Source organism: Pelophylax lessonae (assembly GCF_965119305.1).
Source record: "Pelophylax lessonae genome assembly, chromosome: 13".
In the NCBI taxonomy this organism is placed as follows: Eukaryota; Metazoa; Chordata; class Amphibia; order Anura; family Ranidae; genus Pelophylax; species Pelophylax lessonae.
In genome coordinates, this window is record NC_138780.1 from 108,679,665 (window position 1) to 108,704,588 (window position 24,924).

General features: G+C 42.6%; 1 protein-coding gene across 1 annotated transcript in view; it reads left to right on the forward strand.

Moving 5' to 3' along the window:
• Positions 1-24,627, forward strand: part of SPRED1 (sprouty related EVH1 domain containing 1) — a 129,294-nt gene extending 104,667 nt beyond the window's left edge. Inside the window, exons 5-6 of the mRNA XM_082242596.1 lie at positions 21,386-21,535; positions 23,784-24,627. Of these exons, the coding sequence (XP_082098722.1) occupies positions 21,386-21,535; positions 23,784-24,428 (795 nt within the window). The 3' untranslated portion in view covers positions 24,429-24,627. The remainder of the gene's footprint in view (positions 1-21,385; positions 21,536-23,783) is intronic.
• Positions 24,628-24,924: the final 297 nt, after the last annotated feature.

Here is a 24,924-nt window from a genome sequence, read left to right on the forward strand (position 1 = left end):
GCATATTAATGTGCATGGTTTTTGAATGAGATCTCCAAAACAACGTATAAAGGTGTGACGGTGAAGTGTCTACAACATTTTGGCTATATAGTGTAGGTGCTGGATGAACATCTCCTTTAAGCGCCTCTGTGTACGTTGTCTGTGATGTGCAATAATTGTTTTATTGCAATTAAAGCAACGTGTTAAATGTGAAGATTGGATACGTGACGGCCCCTCTATGGGGCTTCACAAAAAGGTCAAAGGCAGTATTATATTTTTTGGGTCATGGGAGAACTATGTAATGCGCCATTTCTGACCTCTCCTGTAAATTGCTAGTTGTTTAATTATCATGCTGTTAGTTTGGCTTGATTTATTTGACTTACTAATTCCGAATCCATATAGAGATGAGAAATCCAAAAACTTTTCATACACTCATGAGCTGCATTCTTGTTCCAGGTCTATGACTCAGAAATATTGTAGCCAGGGACAGCAGGCAACTATCATTGTCAGAATGAGACCAGCCGTGGATATTGCTCTTCAATTTATTTGGTTTCCCTGCTTTCAAAATGATCTTCTTACTTTGTTTTATTCTGCAAAAAATATTTGCTTTAGTAGAACAATGCTGAAATGCCAACTACAGAATCACACTACTCAGTCGGGGTTATTTAGTAAGAGACAGGTGGGTTATCTAAAAATAAATAAAGCCTTTAACCTTACTGTTTGATCATCCAACCTATTAAAATGATACGATTTTGAAATACTACCTTGGTGATTTCCCAAAAAGATTTTCATCTCCCCACACAGAAGCTGAAATGTACGAACTTTACAGCACAAAACTTAAAGCAGAACTTTACCCGTACCAATTTCATAAAAAATAGCGTTCTTAGCGAACATACAAAATAAGTGTGTGCTGTAAATTGCCTCCAGCATTGCTCCTGTTTCTTCTTGCTGGAGGCTGCCATTTTTCTGAAGCCCAGAGCCCCTGAACAGCAGTAAATTTATAAAGAAGAACTAAGCCTATCAATTTACCGTTTAAAAAAAAAACAGTTACATTCCTGGAATGCTGGGATTGCTAACTGTCACGTTTGCTTGTGTCCTCAACCAAACTGTCAAACCATCAAATGGCTGGTGTCATAACTGTGTCACATGTGCAGCACCATGGCCATTGCAGATCAAACAGAAGCAGCTTCCTTGGCAGCAAAGAATAGGAAGGTTTAATTCCGCTTTAAGGCTGTCAGCAGATTGGCCTCTACAAGCTAAGCAGTGCCTAAAAATGGAGGACAAATGAGGATGTGCAGAGCAGGGTTAGGCAGTGTATTACTGGATTTTAAACAGTATACTGTACACTTATTTTTAGGTAAATCATATTTTATTGACAAGTGAAATAGAACAGAATTGCATAGCTACGTATTAAATGTTATCATATACATGTTACATATGAAAAGAATGTTTATAAAAAGGTGGTGGTGTTCTCTGGAGTTTGGATCTTAAATGTAACAACTATGCTCAAAATAAAGTGGCATATAATGAATATGAGATTATAAAGCACCACCTTCAGCATCATGGGTGGTGTATGAGCCAAAGGAAAACCATTAGGGCATCGTATACTATGCTGATAAACTCTTTCTCTCAAAGAAGGGTATAGTGTAGGGATCACATACTGTCATTATGGGGCGAAGAAGCGTTACCTAACAGTTGTTGGAGGAACAGATGAAGGTGCCTTAACGAACAAAAGGGAAAGCAGAAAGGCAGAAGGAATAGGGGTAAGGGACACTCCATCTAGGCTATGAGGTAGGGGTAAGGGACACTCCACCTAGGCTATGAGGTAGCGGTATCCAAGTCACCTTCAGCCCACGAGATAAACTCTGTGGAGTAACAGAACATGGACCATGAGGTCCAAGTGATAGAAAATTGCTCATCTTTTCCAGTTTCCTTGGCCAACAGATGTTCCAGGTCTCTAATACGGTCCACTTCAGTGACTCAGTCCCCGGAAGGCATGGTTGTCAGACACTTATTTTTAATGTTTTACATAGCTATACCTACAAAAGGGGTCAGCCTCAAGTGATCTAGCAGGACTTCAATTTTCTAGCTAAAGTTCCACATTAAAGTGGTCCTAAAGCCTAAACATTTTTTTATAACTTAATGCATTCCTTGCATTAAAGGATAATTTCACCTTTCATAACACGTTACACCCATATTCCGGGTGTAATATGTAACATGTTATGAATGCACCAGCCCCCGCACCTCCCGATCCCTGCTGTGTCAGCTAGCGGGGGTTCTTCTCCCGTGCCCACTCGCCAACGGGAAAGCCGATGCATGGGTTCAGCGGCCGCAATTGCCGGCGTGCACCCGCGATCACTCTCCGTGAAGAGAGAACATCGGTCTACTGTTGTAAACAGGAATCAATGCAGAGCTCCTGTGTTCCTCCTATTTAGAAGCTCATCCCCTTCACAGTTAGAAAACAACCCCCAGGCTCACATTTAACCCTTTTACCGTCCCTGGGTTAACCCCTTCCCTGCCAGTGTCATTAATACAGTAACAGTGCATATTTTTAGCTCTGATTACTGTAGTAATGTAACTGATCCCCCCCCCCCCAAAAAAGTGTAAAAAATTTCAGTTAGGGGTCCGATCTGTTCGCCGTAATGCAGTAGTCCCGCTAAAAATCGCTGAGCGCCGACATTACTAGTAAAAAATAAATATATAAAAATGACATAAATCTTTCCCCTAGTTTGTAGATGCTATAACTTTTGCGCAAACCAATCAAAATACGCTTATTGGGATTTTTTTTTTACCAAAAATATGTAGCAGAAAACAAATTGGTCTAAAATGATGAAAAAATTCGATTTTTAAACTTTTTTTGGGGGAATGTTATATAGCAGAAAGTAAAAAAAAAAAATATTGTTTTGTTTTTTCAGAATTGTCGCTCTTTTTAGGTTTATATCACAAAAAATAAAAATCACACATGTGATCAAATACCACCAAAAGAAAGCTCTATTTGTGGGGAAAAAATGACATTCATTTTAGGGTACGACCGCGCAATTGTCCGTTTAAGTAATGCAGTGCCGAGTCGCAAAAAATGGCCTGGTCCTTAAGGGGGAAAATCTTCCGGTCCAGAAGTGGTTAAAATAAAAACCAACCATCTATATCCAGCTTAGTACACTGAATGTATAATGGCCATCACACTGGAGATTATTCTGCAGAAGATTGATTGATTGATTGATGTGCTGTATAGTCTGCAGAATAAACAAAAGCAAAACCATCCGGGCATGGGCTACTTTAGAGAGGTTTGTAAGGGATGGTTAGCTAAGCCTCCCCTGTTCCTACTTCTGATGCATTCTCTACAACGTAAAAAAATTTAAAAAAAATGATTAGCCAAGTACACCTTGTTGTATAGAACCCAAATAGAACACCCGTGCAAAAGTACATTTTTTGTGGATAGCTGCTGCTATTAACTGTGTATGTTCCTATACATGTAAAGTACTCAGTGCAAACAAATAGAGCTTTGCTTACCCTATAATTACAAACAATAAGGTTCAATTACTAAAGTGCTAAAGTGTCCATTTTTCACATAAACCATCATCTAATAATTAAAAAATGGTTCACAGTTTCATATATACTGAAAATCAACAAGTCCTCATAAAGTGCGATAGTCCTTAAAGTGCATAAGTGCTGAAATCAAGATCCATTGCTGGCCTTGTATTTCTTTTCCACTGACCAGGGCATATTGAGTATAATTACGATGCTTACAGGGGAGTACAGTCCTCAGTGGGAGGGAAGGTGGTGGTAGCAGTCGGAGGATTGTTTGTCTGATGAACTGCATTTAGCACCATTTACTTTATTGAAGATTGTTTTTTGTGGTCATAATTTCAGCACTTGTGCACTTTAAAGACTATTGCACTTTATGGGGACTTTTTGATTTGTAGTATATATGAAATGGTGAACCATTTATTCATTTATTTATTATTGGGTGAACCTTTATATAAATTGTGGACACTATAGCACTTTATGTAATTGCACTTTACTGTTTATATTTATTATAGCAGGGATCCTCAAACTACGGCCCTGCAGCTGTTGCAGAACTACACATCCCATGAGCCATTGTAAAACTCTGACATTCACATACATGACTAGGCAACTGGAGGGCTGTAGTTTGGGAATCCTTGTATTATAGGGTAAGCGCAGATCTGTTTGTTTGCATTGAACCCCTTGCTGTTTGTCAGCTTATAGTTAGTACTCCTTTACATATGTTTTTATTCCCAGAGCCACAATAATGTGTTTAATTTTATATGGTTTAAGGTCTAATTTAATATGATTTTTACTATTATGATGAATGTATTCTTACAAACAGAAGCACTTACTGAAGGAGTATGAGTTTACTCATGGTGGAACAAAAATCAATGGTTAACAGTCTATGGTATAAAGTTTTTATAAAGGCGTCTTACAGGGGCATTCTTGTATTGGCTACTGTGGTTGCACCGTGACAAAAGAGTCCATAAAGGAATAGGCATGTGGGCAATTTAATATCGGGTTTGGGTAGAATTACCCTTTTAATGGGGACCTTTGGGGAAGCTGATGACTGTAGAAATATGCACTACTACAGTGTTTGCCATGATCTTCGGGGTCCTGTGCCACCATTTACAGAAAACCTTGTATGTTTTTTAGTTGAAACAAGGCATTCTCTGCATGAGATGGAATCCCTGGACCATTATGTCAAATCAGAGAATGCCTTGCAGTCATTAAAAAATACATTCTGTGAATGGTGCTAAGGCTGAGCTAGCGACCCCCTGTGGTCAGTGTGCATGGTGGAAGCCACTCGGCATTGGGCCTGGGAGATCAGCTGCCCTTCCCCAGCTGCCCATCAGGTATGAGATACTGTACAATTCATACTTACCTTGTGCTAAGCTTGAAAAATGTGGGTATGCAATAAAGATCCTACCTTACGTTCAGCTTTAAAAATTATACTGAGAATACAAAAATAATTTGTAGTTCAACATGTATCCAACCTCAGTTGCATAGAAAATTCACCTTCGCAGGCACCTACAGATGTACGTACACTTTACACATACAATATTAGTTGCCTCTAGATGAACCCTTCATGTTTCAGCCTTCTTACCCTAAAACAGGAGTGCTCAAACTGTGGCCCTCCAAGCCCTCTGATGTGGCCTTTCACCTCAAACTGAATACAAGAGTTTTGCTGTGCTTTCAGAAAGTGCACCACACCCGCAAGCTAAAATAGAAGTCTATGGCAAAGAGCAGCTAATTTGCAGAAAAGTCACGGGTGCACTGCGCTGCCCCTGCAGTGCATCAGTGTGAAAGCAGCCTTATAGGGACTCAGGACAGTAAGGACTCGTTTACATTGGCTGTTTGGACAGGCAGTAAAACCCATAGTTGCCACTGATGTAGTGTTCGGGGTTGCAACAGCGACCCCGCACCATGCTCCAGGGGGCTTATGTGGCCTCCCTGTCACATTCTGTTTAACACTTGGACAGGAAGGGCATTGGGGGTGACACATGCAGGAATTGATCCTTTCCATTTTACTCCTGCAACTGCTGAAAGCCGGATTTGCCTCTTCTCCCTCCCACCGGCATTCAGCCGCTGCCGGAGGAAAATCTTCATCATACTACTCAAAATAAAAAAATCTCAATTCTGAGCCATTTCATTTCATTCATTGTGGCCGTGACTGGTTACCAAATCACTTAAGTGGCCCTTGCTCTTCAGAAGGTTGAGCACCCCTGTCCTAGAGGTTGTTAAACTGTGAGGTGGCCAAGCAGAGTTCAAAGTTCTTCCTGCAGGAGAGACATTTGATAGGGGCAGTTGGTTGTCCACCTTCACCAATACGCAAGGTCCAGGTTGATAAGGCCACTTGTAACAAAACCAATGTTGGTTGCAATGATTACAAGGGGAGTAGGCTAAATTTGATTCTGTTCACAAGGGGTGCCAAGCTGAAAACTTGTTGAGGGCTTTGTAGAACCAAGGGACAATTCTCTACCCAGGATTGATGGCTCCTGGTTCAGGAGTCGATGGTTTTGGTTTTATTTCACATTATCTCTACTTCTCTTATTCTGTGTATTTTGTACCAAACACTCACACAGAGGACAAAAAGCTAAAATAGTCTTTAGAAAAAGCTGCTTACAATTACAAGCCTGGGGTAGAGTGTCCTAGCAGAGTGAATCATACCAGACTAATGCCACTTCTCCGTTCTGGAAACCATCACAACCATCTCAGGTAGTTTAGCACTACACATTAGAAAGGAGTGGTTTAGGTAACTGTTGTAGGTTGTGGCCCTGCATTTCTGTACTTTGTTCCTCTTTCATACTTTTTCTTGTGTTTTTCTCTTTTTCTTGTCTTTTGCTCTATCGCCGTGGAGTGTTTCCATGGTAACTTTGCCTTGTTTATAAAATGGGTCTTCATTGGCATGCTTCTGCCCACTCACTTGCAGCTCCATACACTGCCTGCAACTGCACAGAACTGTGACTTGCTCCCATTTCCAGCAAATGTCAGCGCTGTGGGGAGAAATGAATGTATTCATTTTCAGGATTGGTCCTTAGCAGTTGAAATAATTGAAAGATGACCCATTTTGTATGAATGTGGAATACCTACAGGGGAAGGAGTGTCCGCACATGAACAATGAAGTCAATATATTTGTGTGAATTTACTTAACCCAGCTTCTGGCTATGCACAGCTTGTTGTTCTGTATGTTCATGCAGCACTCAGTACATGTAAGCTCTGCATTGAAAAATGTGCATGTTCCATGAACATCCCTGTTGTCATAGCATATGAATGACAGTAATTCTGGTAAAAATGCTTCCCAGCCATTGGTTTCTGAGTATGGCCTGAAATACCTTGATTATGATAGAGCATAACCAGCAGAAAGCAAAGCGTGTCTTTCTTTACGAAGGTCCAATTTTAATTATTTAAATTGTATTTTTCTTTATATCGGTTTCCATAAATCTCCCTGGATCAATATAGTATCTGATTAAGGAATTTTAAAGGAGAAAGTATTAAGATAAAAAAAAAAAATGGGTGGGGGGGACAGATCGAAATTGTTTACCTGCAGTTGAAATTATCCAGCTACTAAAAATGGAAAAATAGATCTTAAAATGATAAGTTCCCCTATTTGAGCATGGTAAATGTTACCTGTATTTAGGGTGTAACATGTTCAGCATGCACACCGTCTCCCCTGATTCCCCCTTCCATGTGACAGTGGGTGGGGGGATCTTCTCCTTGCACCCGCTGTCACAAGTTAAAAAACGGCATATATACTTGAGTAGAGAAAGGCAACCGCACTCCAATTTGAAAGTATAAAGTAATAAAATCAATTTATTGAAAATCCAAACGATAAAAAACAATCCAAAGTGACAATCAGAGACAGGGGATTAAGACACAGTTGACGCGTTTCACGAAATTACATTCGCTTAGTCATAACCATCAAAAAAACAGCATAGCCATACAGGGCTCTGCCCACACAGCCCATCATTCACAGTTTCCTGTTAATGAATAGACTACAAGTACCCTCATCCATTATGGCTGACAGCTTGTAGTTCTCAGTGATTTATGAGGGCGCTGGTGAGCGCTAAATATGCCCTGGCTTAGGGTGTAGGCCATTTGCTGTGTGTCTCCTGAAGCTTGACCGCAAACCCCCCCAGAGATTACATCATTCCATCCTGCCTTGTTGCTAGGACGTTGCTAGGAGGTCACTCCCAGCCCCTACTGTTCACATCCACTTTCACAAGAGTAAGCTCTAAAACGTTGAGCTCAGAGCTACTGCATCTGGAAAGAGAGGGCTCATGTTAGGGGGTTTGAATCACAGAAAAGAGCTCGCTTCTGTGATGGTGGGGGTGTAAAGTAACAGCTGAGAGTCTCTTTGCAACATTCTAGCGACAAGGTAAGGTGGGAGGATATTATCTTTGGGAGTTTTTCAGTCAGGCTTTATGAGGTATGTATATGGCCTACACCTATAGCAAGGACATTATTTAGCTTTGGTCAAAGCTGCACAGTTTGTTTTTATCTACATATGCCCCTTACCTGCATAGGCAGTTTTTTGGGTAAAGGTGAACTTTATCTTTCAGATTTATTGCTTATTTCGTATAGAAAGCATGTATTAGCTAGCACCTAACATCAGGCTACTAAGCATACAATGAGAAAATGAGTGGTCTCTCTTGAAGTAGGGGGCTACCCTGAAACATTGAATTGAGTCTTTATTCCCCTTTTACCTGATTCCTAAACACCATTGAAAACTTGCTACTAGCCCTGCTTTTTATATGTATGCAGATGTACTATTAGTATGTACCTAAAAGACATTACTGCATATATCTTTTATACCATCTTCTGATTACTCATAATCTTAGTCCTATGTTGGGTGCTAATGTATGCTTTCTATATTAAACATTAAATCCTAAAACGGGAACTAAACCCATTAATTTAACTGTTTCCCAAAACAAAAAGTGGTTGCAAACCTCAAACATGAAATACAGTATGAACAAAGCATATCCTTCTATAGTGTGTGTTTGTCTCAATTAGGAGCACTAAGTGTAATTTCTGTCTGCTGCTTCGTTCCGCTATCAGCTTAAATCATTTCTGGCAAGTTTTCCTGACACCAAGAGAAAAATGAAGACGGGGAGGGATCTCCAGCTGATTGACAGGCTTAGCTCTGCTCCTGTGTGCTGTGCGGAAGGGGAGGGGAGGGGGGATCCCTAATTAGCTGTCAGAGTTCTTCTCACTAAGTTTTGCAGAGTGTAATTTCAGCTCTTAGCCCCATTTTTTCCACTCTCAGATAAGCTTTAAAATTTATGGACTTTGAACAGGTGTAAAGAGAAGGCTGCAGATAAACAGGTACAACTTATGAAGGATTTGTTTCACATCTGTGTATCGCCTGAGCCAGTCACTTCACTGGTTTTATGTAAGGGTTTACAACCACTTTCAGGCATGCCATGAAAGATAACTGTCTTGTGCTCTCAACTGAACTGTCAAGACATCAAATGGCTGGTGTCAAAACTGACCAAATGTGCAGCAGCATTGCAACTGCAGATCAAACATGGGCTAGGATGGAAACTTCCTTGGCTGTAAAGGTTAGGAGGGTTTAGTTCTGTAAGTCCTGTGATATTGTTGCTTTATATTGGCCAACAGAATAAAGGGGGAGTTTATTTGATATCTCACTCTGGATAGTTAATTTGTTTTTGTTGTAATGACTCTATTTTAATAGCAAAGTTTTTATTATATGCTCCCTTGCTGTTATGATGACTACATTGTAGGGGTAAAATGTGAACATTGTCTAACTTATTGGTGTCAGTCCACGCCAATCAGCGGGGGACCTGTGAGCTGATCCCCTGTTTATCGGAGCAAAACGGGACGGATGTCACATCCATACCCGCTCAGTTTCTGCACATTGGACACAGGCAGAACCCACTGGGCTCTATGGCCAGCCAGGTGTAAAGGGACTCTGCTATTTGTTCATAGGGCTCCATGGACCTTCTGATTAGGTCCACCTGAAAAACTGACAGGCAGACTGGATTGGAATGGCTGTGTTAAAGGGCCTGGAAGGAAGAGAGAAAAAATCCCTGGTGCCGCACATCTATGTAGTCCTATGGTGGTAGGAAAGATAGAGACAACCTCAGCCTGGGCTCCCGCCAGGCCATGCCCCCAACGTGTTTCACTCCACCCCCTTGGAGCTTAGTCAAGGGGATGATCCCCATGACTAAGAATCGGGGTTGGGGTGAAATGCATTGGTGGGCATGTAAAAAAATGGGAGAATCTCCCAGAAGAGAAGGTATAAAGTGACCCCAGAAGTATCAGAATTGAAATAATTTATTGGACTCCAATACTTTATTAGAAAAACATAATACAATGTATCTACCCTCCACCTGTCACCAAATAACAACATTATTATCAAAATAAAAAATAGGCACAAACTGGGCCCATGAACTCCTCCACTGTGGAGTGAGACGTAACTTTCCTCCATCCAAGTTGGGATATCCATCATGTGTTTTGCTCACTGAGCAATATCAGACTATCATTGCAAGAATTGTCAACATGATTGCATCCCTACTGGATAGTGACAGTCTCACACACACAGACACTAGTGCAGGGGGTATGGAACAATTAATCAGGAGGCACCAAAAAAGTCTCTTATACCACCATAGGACTCCATAGATGTGCGGCACCAGGGATCTTTCCTCTCTTCCTTCCAGTGACTACATTAGCTGGGACGAGCTCCATCCCTTGCTGGCACTCCTGCAGTGGGTGCAGCATCACCGACACTACTGAGCGTCACACTAAACAAACTGTGGGTCACCATGTGTGAAAACGGCCACAGAGATATAAGCAGGGAGCTTAGGGAATCTCCTAGCCAGAAATTCTTGCATCCTTATAACTGTACCCAGCTGGGACTACCCTAACTTACCAGAAGAAAGTTAGGGGGGGGGGGGGGCTGTGCTTTAACTATAGCCTGCCCAAAATTAGGAAGCCCCAGGTAGCCCCAATGAAAAACCTTGCAACAATAAATACTTTTGGTAGGTTGTAACTCTTCTAAGTTCTATTAAAAGTTGTTTTTCACCATCTGCATCACTGTTGGCATCCACTCATTTCCTGTCCCATCAGTCTCCCCCAAAGCAATATAAATCTAAGGTCCAAACCTTTTCGTATGCTGCTGAAAATGGAAAAATAGCTTTGGCTGGAGTTAGTCTTTAACATGCAAATTTAGTTTTCTCTTTCGTTCATTGACGGACACAGCTCTTCATCTTCTTGACCTTAGGGTTACACTGCCCCCTACAGGAGTAGGACACTAGGCAGAGAAAAAGCTTGAACACACCTATGGAGGAGAAGCTGCTCCCCCCTGCCTTGGTGAAGCTGGTGGATCAGTTGGTCCAAGGGCTACAGTTTGTCTTTGGATTCCGCCCCCTGCTTTCTAGACTATCTGTCTCAGCAGTGGTTCTGCGGCACATTATCTGGCTGAAATGCTGGTCTGTGGACCAGGCTTCTGAGAAGGCCTTGTCTGATTTTCCATTCGTGGGGGATTGCCTGTTTGGAGCTTCCTTGCATGACATCAAGGGCCTCACAGGGGGAAAGGGTACTCTTCTTCCTTAGGCTTCCAAGGTTAAAGAGTCCATTTAACCTTGGACGGGGACCCTCCTTTTCGGCTCACAAGTGACTTTTTCGTCCCGCGGGGTCTCAAGACAAGAGATCCAAGCCCTTTCGAGCCTCCACTGGGGGTTCCAAAAAGTCTTTGTCGGGCAAAACACGAGCAGGTGCTGCTAGACCCGCAGACAAAAATTCCTCCGCATGAAGGGGCACCCTCACCCGTATTTGGGGTGGGGGGACGTCTTCACTGCTTTCCGGATCGGTGGACCTCCCTGATCCAGGACAAGTGGGTCCACGAGTCATTCACTTCGGCTACAAGATCGAGTTTCGATCATATCCTCAGGAAAGGTTCTTCCCTTCCAACCTGCACTTATCCCCAGAATGCTTAAAGGATCTCTATGGGGTGGTGCAAGATTTGTTACTTCAAGAGGTGATTGTTCTGGCTCTAAAGTTGTAAAGTTTTCAAGGTTTTTACTCAAACCTGTGTACAGTTCCCAGGAAGGAGGGCAAGGTGCTCCCAATACTGGACCTCAAGGCGCTAAACCGCTTTGTGCGGTTACAGAAGTTCCGAATGGAGTCCATGCGCACAGTTATGGCATCCCTACGTCAGGGGGATTCCCTTGCCTCGGTCGACATCAAGGATGCCTACCTTCACAACCCAATGTGTTGCCCATCAATGTTTCCTCCACTTTGCCGTGAGTGAGGAGCATTATCAATTTGTGGCATTACCCGCTTCTCCCTCCTCGGGTCTTCACGATAGTGTTGGCCGTGGTTCTAGCATTACTGGGTACCTGAACGATCTGCTTTTAAGAGCAGAGTCTTCGTCTGCCTTCTTGGACAACTTGGAAAATACTCTGCAAATTCTGGGGAGTCCGGTTGGATTCTGAATCTTCAGAAGTCTCCCCTGGTTCCATCCACAAGCCTATTCTATCTGGGTCTGACTCTGGACTCATCCAGAGTGTTTCTGCAAAAGTTGCAGAAGGCAATTTGACTTTTGCTGACCAGCAGACTGTCGTCTCTTTAGAATTGCATGCTCCTGTCTGGGTGGGGAGGCGTCCTCAGGACAGATTGTGCTCAGAGGGTCTGGTCTCAGGAAGGGTCCAGACTTCCGATCAATGTACTGGAGCTCTGAGCGATCAGACTTTGTCTGGATCATTGGACAAGTCTTCTCTAGGGGTGTCCGGTGCGGTGATTCAATCAGATAATGCCACGGCCGTGGCCTATGTCCATCACCAAGGGGGCACAAGAAATGTCCTGGTAGCTCGGAAAGTAGCCAGCATTCTAAAGTAGACAGAATGATTCGTTCCAGCCCTCTCTGCTGTGCACATTCCAGGGGTGGAAAATTGGCAAGCGGACTATCTCAGTCGACAGGCATTAGACCAGGGAGAATGGTCTCTTCAGCCGGAGGTGTTTCATCAGTTGTGTCTCTGGTGGGGTACTCCAGAGGTGGATCTGTTGGCTTCTCGCCTCCAGAGGAAGGTTCAGAGGTTTGTGGCACAGTCTCGGGATCCTCTAGCTGTCGCTGCAGGCGCTTTAGTGGCTCCTTGGAGTCAGTATCGTCTGATTTACGCCTTTTCTCCTCTCCAGCTTCTGCCGAGACTACTACGCAGGATTGAGGCAGAAGGGATTCTGGTCATCCTAGTGGCTCCAGACTGGCCTCGCCGGTCTTGGTACGCAGATCTGGTACGGCTGGTCGCCGATGCTCCCTGGAGACTCCCTCTCAGGGAAGATCTGATGTCCCAAGGGCCAATCTTTAATCCTGATTTACAGTCACTGGCTTTGACGACTTGGCTGTTGAAAACCAGGTGCTGAAGGACAAAGGGTTGTCTGACTCCGTGATTCCTACGCTGTTAAAAGCTAGAAAATCATCTTCTAGGAAGATTTACCATCGTACATGGAAGACGTACATTGCATGGTGTGAATCCCTCCGGGTTCACCCTTGTTCCTTTTCGGGGGCTCAGATCTTGACTTTCCTCCAATGAGGGGGTGTGCAGCACTTGGTCTTGAGTGCCATCAAGGGGTAGGTCTTGGTTTTCTTTCAACACCCATTGGCCACACACTCCTTGGTGCGTACTTTTCCCCAGGGCGTGAGACACCTGGTTCCTCCAGTGCGGTCTCCATTGCCACCGTGGGACCTCAATTTGGTGTTGTCAGTTCTCCAGAAGCCTCCCTTTGAAAATATTCCAGAGATTCCCCTGCTTCTGTTGTCTCAGAAGTGGCCTTTTTTGGTGGCCATTACCTTGGCGCACAGGGTGTCTGAACTGGCGGCGTTGTCTTGTCGCTCACCTTACCTGGTGGTTCACAGGGATAAGGTGGTTCTGCGTCCATGTCCGTTGTTCCTTCTGAAGGTCATCTCTGACTTTTATCTAAATAAAGACATTGTGTTGCCCTCCCTTGGTCCCAAGCCTAAACATCCTAAGGAAGTTGCCTTGCACTCCCTGGATGTGGTTCGGGTGTAAAGGGTGTATCTGGCAGCTAGGGAGTCTTTTAGGAAATCAGACTCACTATTTGTCCTCACGGATGGACCTCGCAAGGGGCTGGCTGCTTCTGCTGTGACCATTTCCAGATGGATCAGACAGACTATGGTTCAGGCTTATTCTATTAAGGGTCAGGTTCCTCCTTTCCCTTTCAAGGAGCACTCTACTCAGGCGCTTAGTGCCTCCTGGCCTTCTGTCATCCGGCACCAGTGATGCAGGTTTGCAGGCGGCTACCTGATTATCTGTACACACATTCACAAAGTTTTATAAAGTGGATGTGTTAGCATCTGTGGATGCTTCTTTCGGCCACAAGGTTTTGCAGGCTGCTGTTTAGAGGACTTGTCCTCTTTGAGGGTGTTTTTTCAGGTGAACTCCAGTTGTTGACAGTTGAGCTCCAAGTTACCTTGTTGGCTATGTTTAGCCTTGGGGAAGTTTGTTTTTTCTGCTGCTCCCACCCCTCATGTTTGACACTGCTTTGTAACGTCCCTACAGTCAAGAAGATGAGGAGCTGTGTCCTTCAATGAACAAAAGAGAAATTGGGATTTTTGTCTTACCTTAAAATCTATTTGTCTGATGTTCATTGATGGACACAGCATCCACCCCTCTATAGAGTTGGGTTTTTTACTTCTGACACTGCTTGTTACAAAACTGAATACCTATAGCAGGAAGTGGGAGTATACCCCCAGGGACTGCCCCATAGGCGTGTTCAAGCTTTTTCTCTGCCTAGTGTCCTACTCCTGTAGGGGGCAGTATAACCCTACGGTCAAGAAAATGAAGAGCTATGTCCATCAATGAACATTAGAGAAATGGATTTTATGGTAAGACAAAAATCCAATTTTTACACCTAGTAAATAAGCTTTGTAGAAAACAAAGCAGGGAAATGGAGAGGCTTAGTGCAGTACGCTTTATGTAAGAGACATCACAAGTGGAAAATATTCACAAGGACCATATGCCCAGATGTTCAGAGACAACAAAAAATCTGTCCTGGGGCCCTGGCCAGAGGCATGTGCACAAGCAAGATGCAGCACTGGGAATGCCTGCCTCCGTGTGGGAAACAGTAACCCAGAAGGAGCAGCCAGCCACAGGAGTCGATCCTGAGCCGATGGATCCACCTCTGTCCAGTGTCATCTCGGAGAGCATGCACACACAACGTGTTTTGGGGAAGCCTCCTTTTTGTCAGCCTGCTTACACGGCTACCCACACGCTGTTAAATATTTTTACATTAGATCCGATTTTAAAGGGGCCACATGTCAATAATGCACTATTGTAAACATTTTAAAAAGATATTAGAAAGCACACTCAGTAGTCTAATGGCTTACAAAGGAAAAAAAAACTGTATCCACAGGACTAATATATACAGTACTATTATAATATACAGTTATATCACAAGAAAATCTATCCAAAAGTGATAAATTCATCAAGAGGCATTTCTTTCCTATTGAAAAGAAAAAAAAATAAAGCTGCGCTAATCTGAAGAGAGACAATTAACTGTCTCCAAAAATACAAAAAGTGTTATTGAAAACTGTGCCCATCAATATACAAATGAATTGCAATGAATCACAAATATATATATATCAAGTGCTGCAAATGTTAGAAACAAAGAAAATCAAAAGTGATGAAACAAATGAGTCCATATGTATATCTATCTTAAATTATTGTAAAGTCCAAAATCAATGAAGATCCCAAGGTGATGAATAATAAGTGAATAGAAGTGAAAATAGCAGTGATACTGGTTTCCACCACGGTGCTCCAATCAGTCAGACATGCATATGAGCTTACCAGAGAACAAAAGGAATTAAGCCTGTATAGCAAATACTCGTATACCTGCTTCTCATAAAGGATCACGCTCCTCGCCCAAAACGATAAGGGCCACTGATGGTGTGTGACACATAAGTAGCGATGTTCCTAGACATTAGTCCTTATTGTTGACTCCAGTAATATCATATAAAAATAAAAAAGGGCTCCATAATGTTATACCATCAACATTTTATTAAAATAATAAAAATCAAACTCACATTTAGCAGGAAAATATTGTGCATAAAAATGAAAAGCCGGCCGGCTCACAGTAAAGCCCGTCCTTCCGGGTTGCATGGCGACGTCAGCACGCCGGATCCTACGCGCTCATCACAATTCCCTTAGAAGTCCTGTGCGCATGTTCTCAGAAGTGATGTTGGAGGTGGACCCATTATCTCAGGACTGGCTCCCGTATCTAGCTGTTCCTTTTGGGTTTCCCACACAGAGGCTGGCTTCCCCAGGTGCTGCATCTTGTTTGTTCACATGCCCCTGGACAGACTTGATGTTGCCTCACACCAGGCGAGCATATGGTTCTTCATGAATATTTTCCACCTGTGATGTACCTTTATTGTGAGTACAATATTAGCTTTTAATAAAGTGTTTACATACACCAGGGGTCTCCAAACATTCTAAACAAAGGGCCAGTTTATTGTGTTTCAATCACAATAGAGTCTTTAGGGGGGCCAGACTGTGGCCATTGGAAGTAGAAAATGGCCTGGCGTCAGTGAGAGTGAACAATGCCATCTTTCGTATTAGTGGGACAAGTGCCCAATCGTTGGTGTCAGTGGGAGGAATAGTTCCCCATCATTGGTGCCAGTAAGAGGAAAAGTGTCCCAATGTTGGTGTTGTGGGAGGAATAGTGTCCCATTGTTGATATTGTGGGAGAAATAGTGTCCCATTATTGTTGTTTTGAGAGGAATAGTGTCCCATAGTTGGTGTAGTGGGAGGAATAGCATCCCATTATTGGTGTTGTGGGAGAAATAGTGTCTTATTGTTGGTGTCAGTGAAAGAAATGTTCCCCACATTTAGTATCAGTGGGAGGAATAATGCCCAGTTGTTGGTGTCAGTAAGAGAAATAGTGCACCAAGGTATTGTGTGTGGTTAGAGGGCACCCACACAATTTAGTTTTTCATCTGTGGCCACTCATTACAACAACTAGCCTTAATCCATAGGATTTTACTTTATTTTTTTGGTGTTCTCATCTGCAGGTGTGGATTGGAGCGTTAGGTGACATAGTGTTTTTTTTAGCGCTGTGGCACCCAAGCGTCTTTTGATGGAAGGGGAATGCATTTGGTTTAAACAAGCTTTATGAATTGGGCATTAAAGAGAAAATTTGAAGGTTATAGGACCTTTTTTCCCACTTTGATGATCAAGTGGTATTGTACACAATAGTATCACTCAATATGCCACTTTAAGCATGCATTATCACATATCACTGCTTGGTGATTCAGTCTCACAGTGTTTAATCTGATGGTGGTTTCAAACATAATGTCATTGCTGTTACCCAACATGAACATGAAAAGAGTAGATTAGCCATATTTTGGATCTGTCCTGAGTGTTTTACAGACCAGTGGGAATACAGTTGTATGACTGTAGGCCTGAATGTGCACCCACTGTTTTCACACAGATGAGGATTCAGTTTTTGGCAGGAAGACTAAACAATACTTCATTATCAATTTTACCAGTACATCCATAGTAGAAATAGTAAAAAAAAAAAAATTAGACTTATCGTTAGTGATTCCTGGTGTGGGAAGTGGCAATGGATGGGATTTACTAAAACTGGAGCATTCAGAGTCTGGGGCAGCTGTGCATGGTAGCTAATCAGCTTCTAACATCAGCGTGTTCAATGAACGTGGTTGTAAACCTTTACATATACCCAGTGAAGTAACTGGCCTCGGGTGATACACAGAGATGAAACAAATCCTCCTAGATAAGTTTTACATGTTTATCTGCAGACCTCTATTCTCTACATCTGTTCAAAGTCCATAATTTATAAAGCTTGTCTGAGCTTTCAGAAAACAGGGGTGGAGAGATGAATTACACACTGTAGAGCTCAGTCAGGAGATCTCTGAGAGCTAATTGGAGGGAAGGGACACACCCCCTTTTCACACAGCACACGGGAACAAGGCTAAAATTGTCACAGACTGTGCTGGAGGTCCCTCATCTGTCACCTCTTTTCTGTCAGGAAAACTTGTCAGAAGTGATTCATGTTGATAGCAGAGGAACAAAGCAGCAGAGAGAAACGACACTTAATGCTTTTGAGACAGGTACACACTATAGAAGGATATGCTTTGTTCATATTTCATGTGCGACGTTTACAACCATTTTAGACTTTGACAATAAAACCTAGAAGCTTATTGGTTTCTTTGCAGAGCTGCACCAGATTATGCACATTCCAGCTCTAGTAAATCTCCCCCAGTGGGTAGACACACCAAGGGGCACAGAAATGGGTACAGCAAGGGAAGAAGATTTTTTTGAAACACATTTAAAGGGCAAATCCACTTACTTCTTATATCTCCAATTTTTTTATTTTGTGTGTTGTGTAGAGAGAGCTGATCAGATAGATGAATTTACATTACTGTGCAAAAGTTTTAGGCTGGTGTGAAAAACGCTGTGAATTACGGGTGCTTTCAGAAACAGAAGAGTTAATAGTTTACTTTTATCAATTATTAAAATAGAAGAAAAATCCAAATCAAATCATTATTTGGTGTGACCACCCCTTTGCCCTCAAAACAACATCAATTCTTCTAGGTACACTTGCACACAGTTTTTGAAGGAACTCTGCGGGTAGGTTGTTTTAAACATCTTGGAGAACTAACCAAAGATCTTCTGTGGATGTATGCTGCTTCAAATCCATCTGTCTCCTAATCCCAGACAGACTGAATGATGTTGAGATCAAAGCTCTGTGGGGACCACAGTCACTCAGTCATCACTTCCAAGACTCCTTGTTCTTTACACTGAAGATAGTTCTTAATTACATTGGCTGTATGTTTGAGGTTGTTGTCCTGCTGAAGAACAAATTTGGGGTCAATCATCGGCCTTCCTGATGGTATGGCATGAAGAATAAGTATCTGCCTTTATTTGTGTTATACCTACATGTTATACTTACCTGCTCTGTCGCAGTGAACTTGCACAGAGTAGCCTGGATCCTGCTCCTCTCTGGTCCCTCTTCTACTCTCCTGGCCTCTCCCTCCTTTTGAGTGCCCCCACACCAAGCAGCTTACTATGGGGGCACTGGAGCCAAATCACAGCACCCTGTGCTTACTCAGACATGGAGCCCCACCCCTCCTCTCTTCTGATTTGCTAGCTGAGTTTGATTGACAGTGGTGCTACTGCTGTGTCTCAGCCAATCTGGAGGGAGAATTTCAGATGGCTGAGACACTCTTGGACATCACTGGACAAAGCAGGACCTGAGCGGTTTCCTCTTTCCCTCTGCAAAATTCCCAACTTTGTACAAGTGTGCAAAATTAAAGTCTAAGAATTGATGCTAGTTTGAAGCCAAAGGGTAGTCACACCAAATATTGAATCGATTTCAATTTTTATTCTGTTTGCTCATTTTGTGAATTTATAAAAATTAACCAATAAAATATAGATTTTTAAAAGCATTCTTACTCTACAGTATTTCTTCACACTCGCCTAAAACTTTTGCACAGTATAGCGGCAGCCATTGTTTTTGAGAACAGTTGATGCACTTACTCCCTTATTCACTAACAGAGCACAGTTTTAAAAAACGACTAATACCTAAAGCCCCGTACACACGTACCGATGGTCGGCTTACAAATGTTCCTCTTTTCTCCCCGGGATGTCGGTGTCTGCTGAAAAGTGCAAAGACAGCACAAGGACAGCACAAGAATTTTGTCCGCCGACTGCAGAAGTGATGTCATGTAATGGTTAACTTTCCCTGTGTTTTCTATTTTCTGAGCATGCCCAGTCTTGCAAATCTGCGGTCTGTCGGCCGAATTGTGTACTGACAGGCGAACAATCGTCCGTTCTGGTGTCGGCATACAAATATTTTCATGTTTGCAAGAAAGACTTTTGTCCGCGGATTGTGCGCAGACATCTGTCGGAGGCACCATACTAACACGCGTACAATCGGCAGATCCTTCGTCCACCGACGTTTGTATGCCGACGATCGGTACGTGTGTACGGGCCTTAAGTTGAAATTGTCAGCATCCCCATCGCAGGAGTCTTGCTCATATGCAGTTCATAGCAGACTATGTTATACAGAAAAAGGACCAGTACTCTTGGGCACATGTCACACAAGTCATTTTGTAGCAGCTACTTAAATGTTCACATTTCTTTTGTTGCTTGGAAAAAGAATTACAGTCAACAAAAGGTCTGTGTTGATAAAATTCCAAACAATTTGTAGCCCTGTCTCTGAGCGCTTGATTTTTTGGAGCATATGGAGCTATGGAATCTCCATGTTCAGTAGTTACCCAGTTCAGCTGATGACCATGGCACACCAGTAATGTGTTGCTGCCTAGACAAGCCTTGTAGTCATATATTGGGGAGAGCCACTAAAGGTAAACTTCAATTGCCAGTACACACATCCCATCATTGATATGATAGAAGAGGGATGGAGAGGCAGGAAGTTGGTGACCCAACAACCATGTCTCCAAACAGTATTGGAGATATTGAAGAATACTGTTTGGAGACATGGTTGTTGGGTCACCAACTTCTTGCCTCCCCTGCCCTCTTATATCAAGCATTGTAGCCAAATAAATCAAGAACTCTGTCTATAGCTGCACATGACTAGGGGATTAAAGATGATTTGTCTCCGTTCTGCTCTGACTATCACTCTCCTCCTCCATTATAAATAACCACATGACCACAGGTTGGAGTTAAATGGCCATAGCAGCCTTTTATTAACAAACTGTATACATAACAGGTAAATAACACGTTAAACCCAGTTTTTTACTGGAGCCTCAAGGTCCCGGTAGGCATCAAAGAAGGAGGTACCTGCGTCCGACTTAATTAGGCCTCTAGCCGCCACAGCACCGGCTCGGAGACAACCAGTCGCAGGTACCAACATACCAACTACTGGGAGCCGTACCTCAGACGGGTCCCTACCAAGTATAAGTTTGCACCATCAGGGAGCCATACCTCAGACGGGTCCCTACCAAGTATACGTTTGCACCATCAGGGAGCCGTACCTCAGACGGGTCCCTACCAAGTATAAGTTTGCACCATCTGGGAGCCGTACCTCAGACGGGTCCCTACCAAGTATAAGTTTGAACCATACTAACCTACCAGGACCTTTACCCCTCTTGCTGCCATGAAAAAGAAACACCCCAAAAGAAGAAAGCCTCTGTTAAAACAAAAACAAGGGCAGCGGACCACAAAACCAAAAGTCAGAAAAACAAGAAAATGGGAGGAAGGGTGAGAAATATTCTCCAATGCAGCTTTCCTCCGACTGAAGACTTCCTGAGGCCCCTAGCTTGACCTCTCCCTGTAGCTCCACCCCTTCCTGGCCAAAAAACCAATTAAAAGTCCCGACACTTATATTTACTATAGTACTGGGCTAAAAACTCCTCCTTGTCCCAAACCCCTTTAACCCCTGTCATGCCAACCCTCCGTCCATGTCTCTTCTCTCCTTTACTCCGGGCCTCTCTTTACCAGGGAAAATAGACAGAAAGATGTGTAGCTGCTACAAAGTTGCTTATGTGACATGGACTTGGTCAAACAAGTCAGCTCTTACATCAGTTTGAGATTCTGTAATTTCCACAGACATTAATTATAAGGGACCCAACAATGCACACCATCCTGGGATACCAAACAAACTTGCAAACCTAAGTCAAAGTCCAAGTCGATCTGCAAGTATCAGAAGTATACTTCATAATAGGTGTGTGGAATCACCAAATCAGATATTGTTTGTGTCCATGCATGGCAAACTAAGAGTGCATGTTCTGTTATTAGATATGTAGCGTTCCAATGATCACAGTGATTATCATACAACCTTCTACTATTTCATGTTACATGTGTATTTCTGTTGCTCTAAGCCTGCATGTTCATACACTACACATATAAAGATAATGGATCTATGTCTGTCTCCTCTTTAGATGAACAAAGAAGATCATTGCAGCATACAGAACAATGACTCTTTTTTCCGTCGTGAATCCATCCCAACTGAAGAGCTATACCGCAGTTCTGCCATCAGGCCCTCTCCGTTCCAAAACCTCAATACCAGGAGAGCCTATATGCCCAGCCAGGTGAGACTAAACGTGCAAACTGCTTAAATAACACAATGTGAAAACTGAGCGTTAAGCAAAAAACTAAAATTTTTTTTTTTTTTTTTTAAAGGCTAAGTTCATCTTTGATAAAAAAAAAAAAAAAAATAATAAATGCACATCTTTTTTTAGATACCGTAATTTGCATTTATTATTTGCACATTAAGACATTGCCCCCGGGATCAGCAGATTGCAGGTGCAATGCCTGGGTCTGCAGACCCTCAGTACACTGTCTGCCCGTACTTCTGACACGGGCATACAGTTACTGAATGGAAGAAAGAATAATTGGATCATGAGAGGGCTCACTAGCTTGAGAACTACAAGCCATCGGCCACGGAGTCCCACATGGCTGTACTGTTTTTAAATTTTGACAGCTGTTTTTACATTTTCCCTTGCTGTTGTCACAGGGAGATGGGGAGTTGAAGGAGAGCAGGCAGGAGCTGGAACATGTTACATGTTCCACCCTAAATACGGATAGAAATTGTAACATGTTTCAAAGGTAAACCTATCCTTAAGTATGTTTGGCATACTGTCCTACTATAAAAAAATGTTCTTATACAAATATTTTTTTGTAAATCTGTTGCAGCATTTCTTACTTGGAGATGCTGTTTGACTCCCTTTTGCAGTCTGATAATGACCACTGGCATACAGTTGGCAGTAATGTTGTCAACCTTCCTTGAATGCTACTTCAGTTAGCCATTGGTTGCTTTTCGCAATATTATTTATCTAAATTTATTTTATATTTTTGATTTTTTTTTTTTTTTTAAGCCATAAAAAAAAAAAGACTTTCGAACGGCAAGTTTTGCCAAACTTAGGCTTACATTATCAGTATGTAAAACACACCCTTCGCAAGTCTTATACTTACCTCTCTCCACTTCTCCATGTGGCCTGTTGGGAGTCATATAGCCACCACTTCAAAAGTCTCCCTGTCTTTTTCTAACATGAATGTGTACTGCAATCACCATTAATTCCTACGAAAAGGCCATCAACTATTGAGATGAAAGTTTGATGCCACTTCCATAGGAATGAATAAAGATTGCAATGTATATGTGCGGAAGAACAAGAGTCGGGTTGGAAGACCCTTGAGGCAGAAGGCTGAAAATATTCTCTAACTGCTATCACAGAGCTTTGTCTAGAACAAATGCTAGTTTATCTGTTGTTTTATAAAATATTAGTCAGTTGTTTCTTGTTTTGCTTGGCCCGGTGATATCACCAGTGAAAACACATCTATAAATACCTAGCCTTATGCCTCGTTTCCACTGAGCGGTACGGTTCGGTTCAGTTCAGTATGGTACGCAATTTTTGCCGTTTCCATTGTCAAAAGTTGTGAATGGTCCCCTAATTCCGAACCGTACTGTACCACTTTTTTTGGGACCCTTTCGTTGGGGTACCAGGCACAATTGTACCGTACCAACAGGGTGGAGCTACACTCTGCAGAACGTTGATTGGTTGACAGAGAATCGTCACTTCAGCCACATGCCAAGAAGCAAGAACAAAATCTGCATTACTTCCTCCATTGTTGTTCGCTGTGTAGCTTTCTTTTTCGTGCGAGAATTCTCTACTTTCCGGCATACACCATGCCTATCACCACGCTTATCAAGTGACCTCGATCACTACTTTTCGGCTACACCACACCTATCATGTAAGGGTACTGTTAGAGGTGGAAACACAAGCCTGATCAAGGTGTACCGTTCCAAACCGTACCGAACTGTACTGAACTGTACCGCTCAGTGGAAAGGAGGCATACGTTATTTTTTAATTCTCGTGGACCATAGGCTGCCCGATACAAGGTAGTATTGCTGTCACTTTGTTACATCACTTTTTTGGGCCATTTTTGCTCTGCAAGAGGGTGGTAATGAGCAGCTCAGATAAACTGAGGCTCTTGTTATCACATATGGAGCTTTTCTAAGTTTTTTTAAAAATCATTCTTTGTGGGGTTCTGATCCTTCACCCCTCTGTGTAACACAGTAAAAGTATATCTAAAGATAGAGTGGGGAATGTTAAAATAAATTTGGTTATAGAAATGTCCCCTACTTACTGCCTTGGTGACAATGGTCACCAGGGCAGAGAGTGGAAATTGTCCTAACAGAAAACTGTTTAAATCTAAAAGATATTTTTCAATTGGATTGTAGTGTGTATGCCAGCTTTTGGGGCTATACCTGTCTACCTGTGGCCAGCTTTTGCCTCACTCCAGGTCTGATAGTAACTGATCTTATTTAATCCACTGCAGGTCCCTCTAAAGCCACTTCGACATGTCAGCTTCCAGGACGAAGAGGAAATTGTGCGTATAAACCCACGTGACATTATTATACGTCGCTATGCAGACTATCGTCATCCTGACATATGGAGGAATGATGCAGAGCGGGATGAGCATGAGATAAGTGCTTCCTTCAACAAGGCGGACAATAAGAAAAGCAACTATCTTTATTCCCCAGCTAATGGTAGAGACTCTCTTAAAGAGCAAAAATCATCCGGCGTGTTTAAGACTCAACCTATGTCCTCTCTTAAAAAGAGGAGGAAAGAGGATGGGGAGCGTTCAAGGTGCATATACTGTCAGGAGCGCTTCAACCATGAGGAGAATGGACGAGGGAAGTGCCAGGACGCTCCGGATCCCATCAGGCGATGCATCTACCAGGTTAGCTGTATGCTCTGCGCGGAGAGCATGCTCTACCATTGCATGTCTGATTCAGAAGGAGACTTCTCTGACCCTTGCTCCTGTGACACTTCTGATGAAAACTTATGCCTGCGCTGGCTGGCTTTAGTCACATTATCGTTTATTGCCCCCTGTATGTGCTGCTACCTCCCTCTGAGAGCCTGTCACCACTGTGGAGAGGTGTGCGGCTGCTGCGGTGGAAAGCATAAAGCAGCGGGATGACCCAGTGACTCATTCAACCCAGGAAGAATCCTTTAAATTGCCAGGAGGCTGCTGGACCCGACGCAGACAGTTTTACGTGATGCTGTAAGTGGATTACACAAGGAGGACTGTAGCGGAGCTATCTGTGTTCAGATAGGACCAGCGCGAATATGTAACAGTGCCAGTCTTGCATTAGGTATATATATATATATATATATATATATATATATATATGAAAATATAAATATTATATAAATATTATTTTATTTTTTCCTTTTTGTAATTAATATTTTATTTTTTATTTGCCATTCCTGTTTGAATGCAGATGTTTTTCAACCAACTTGTAACATATAAATTACCTGAAACCCAACAAGAGTTCATTGAAGGGATGATCGAATCTGAATGTTTTATGGAAATTAGACCATTTAAAAATGTTAGAAAAAAAATAAAATATATATATATATATATATATATATATATATATATATATTTATGTGCCCCAGTTTTGCTTCTTACA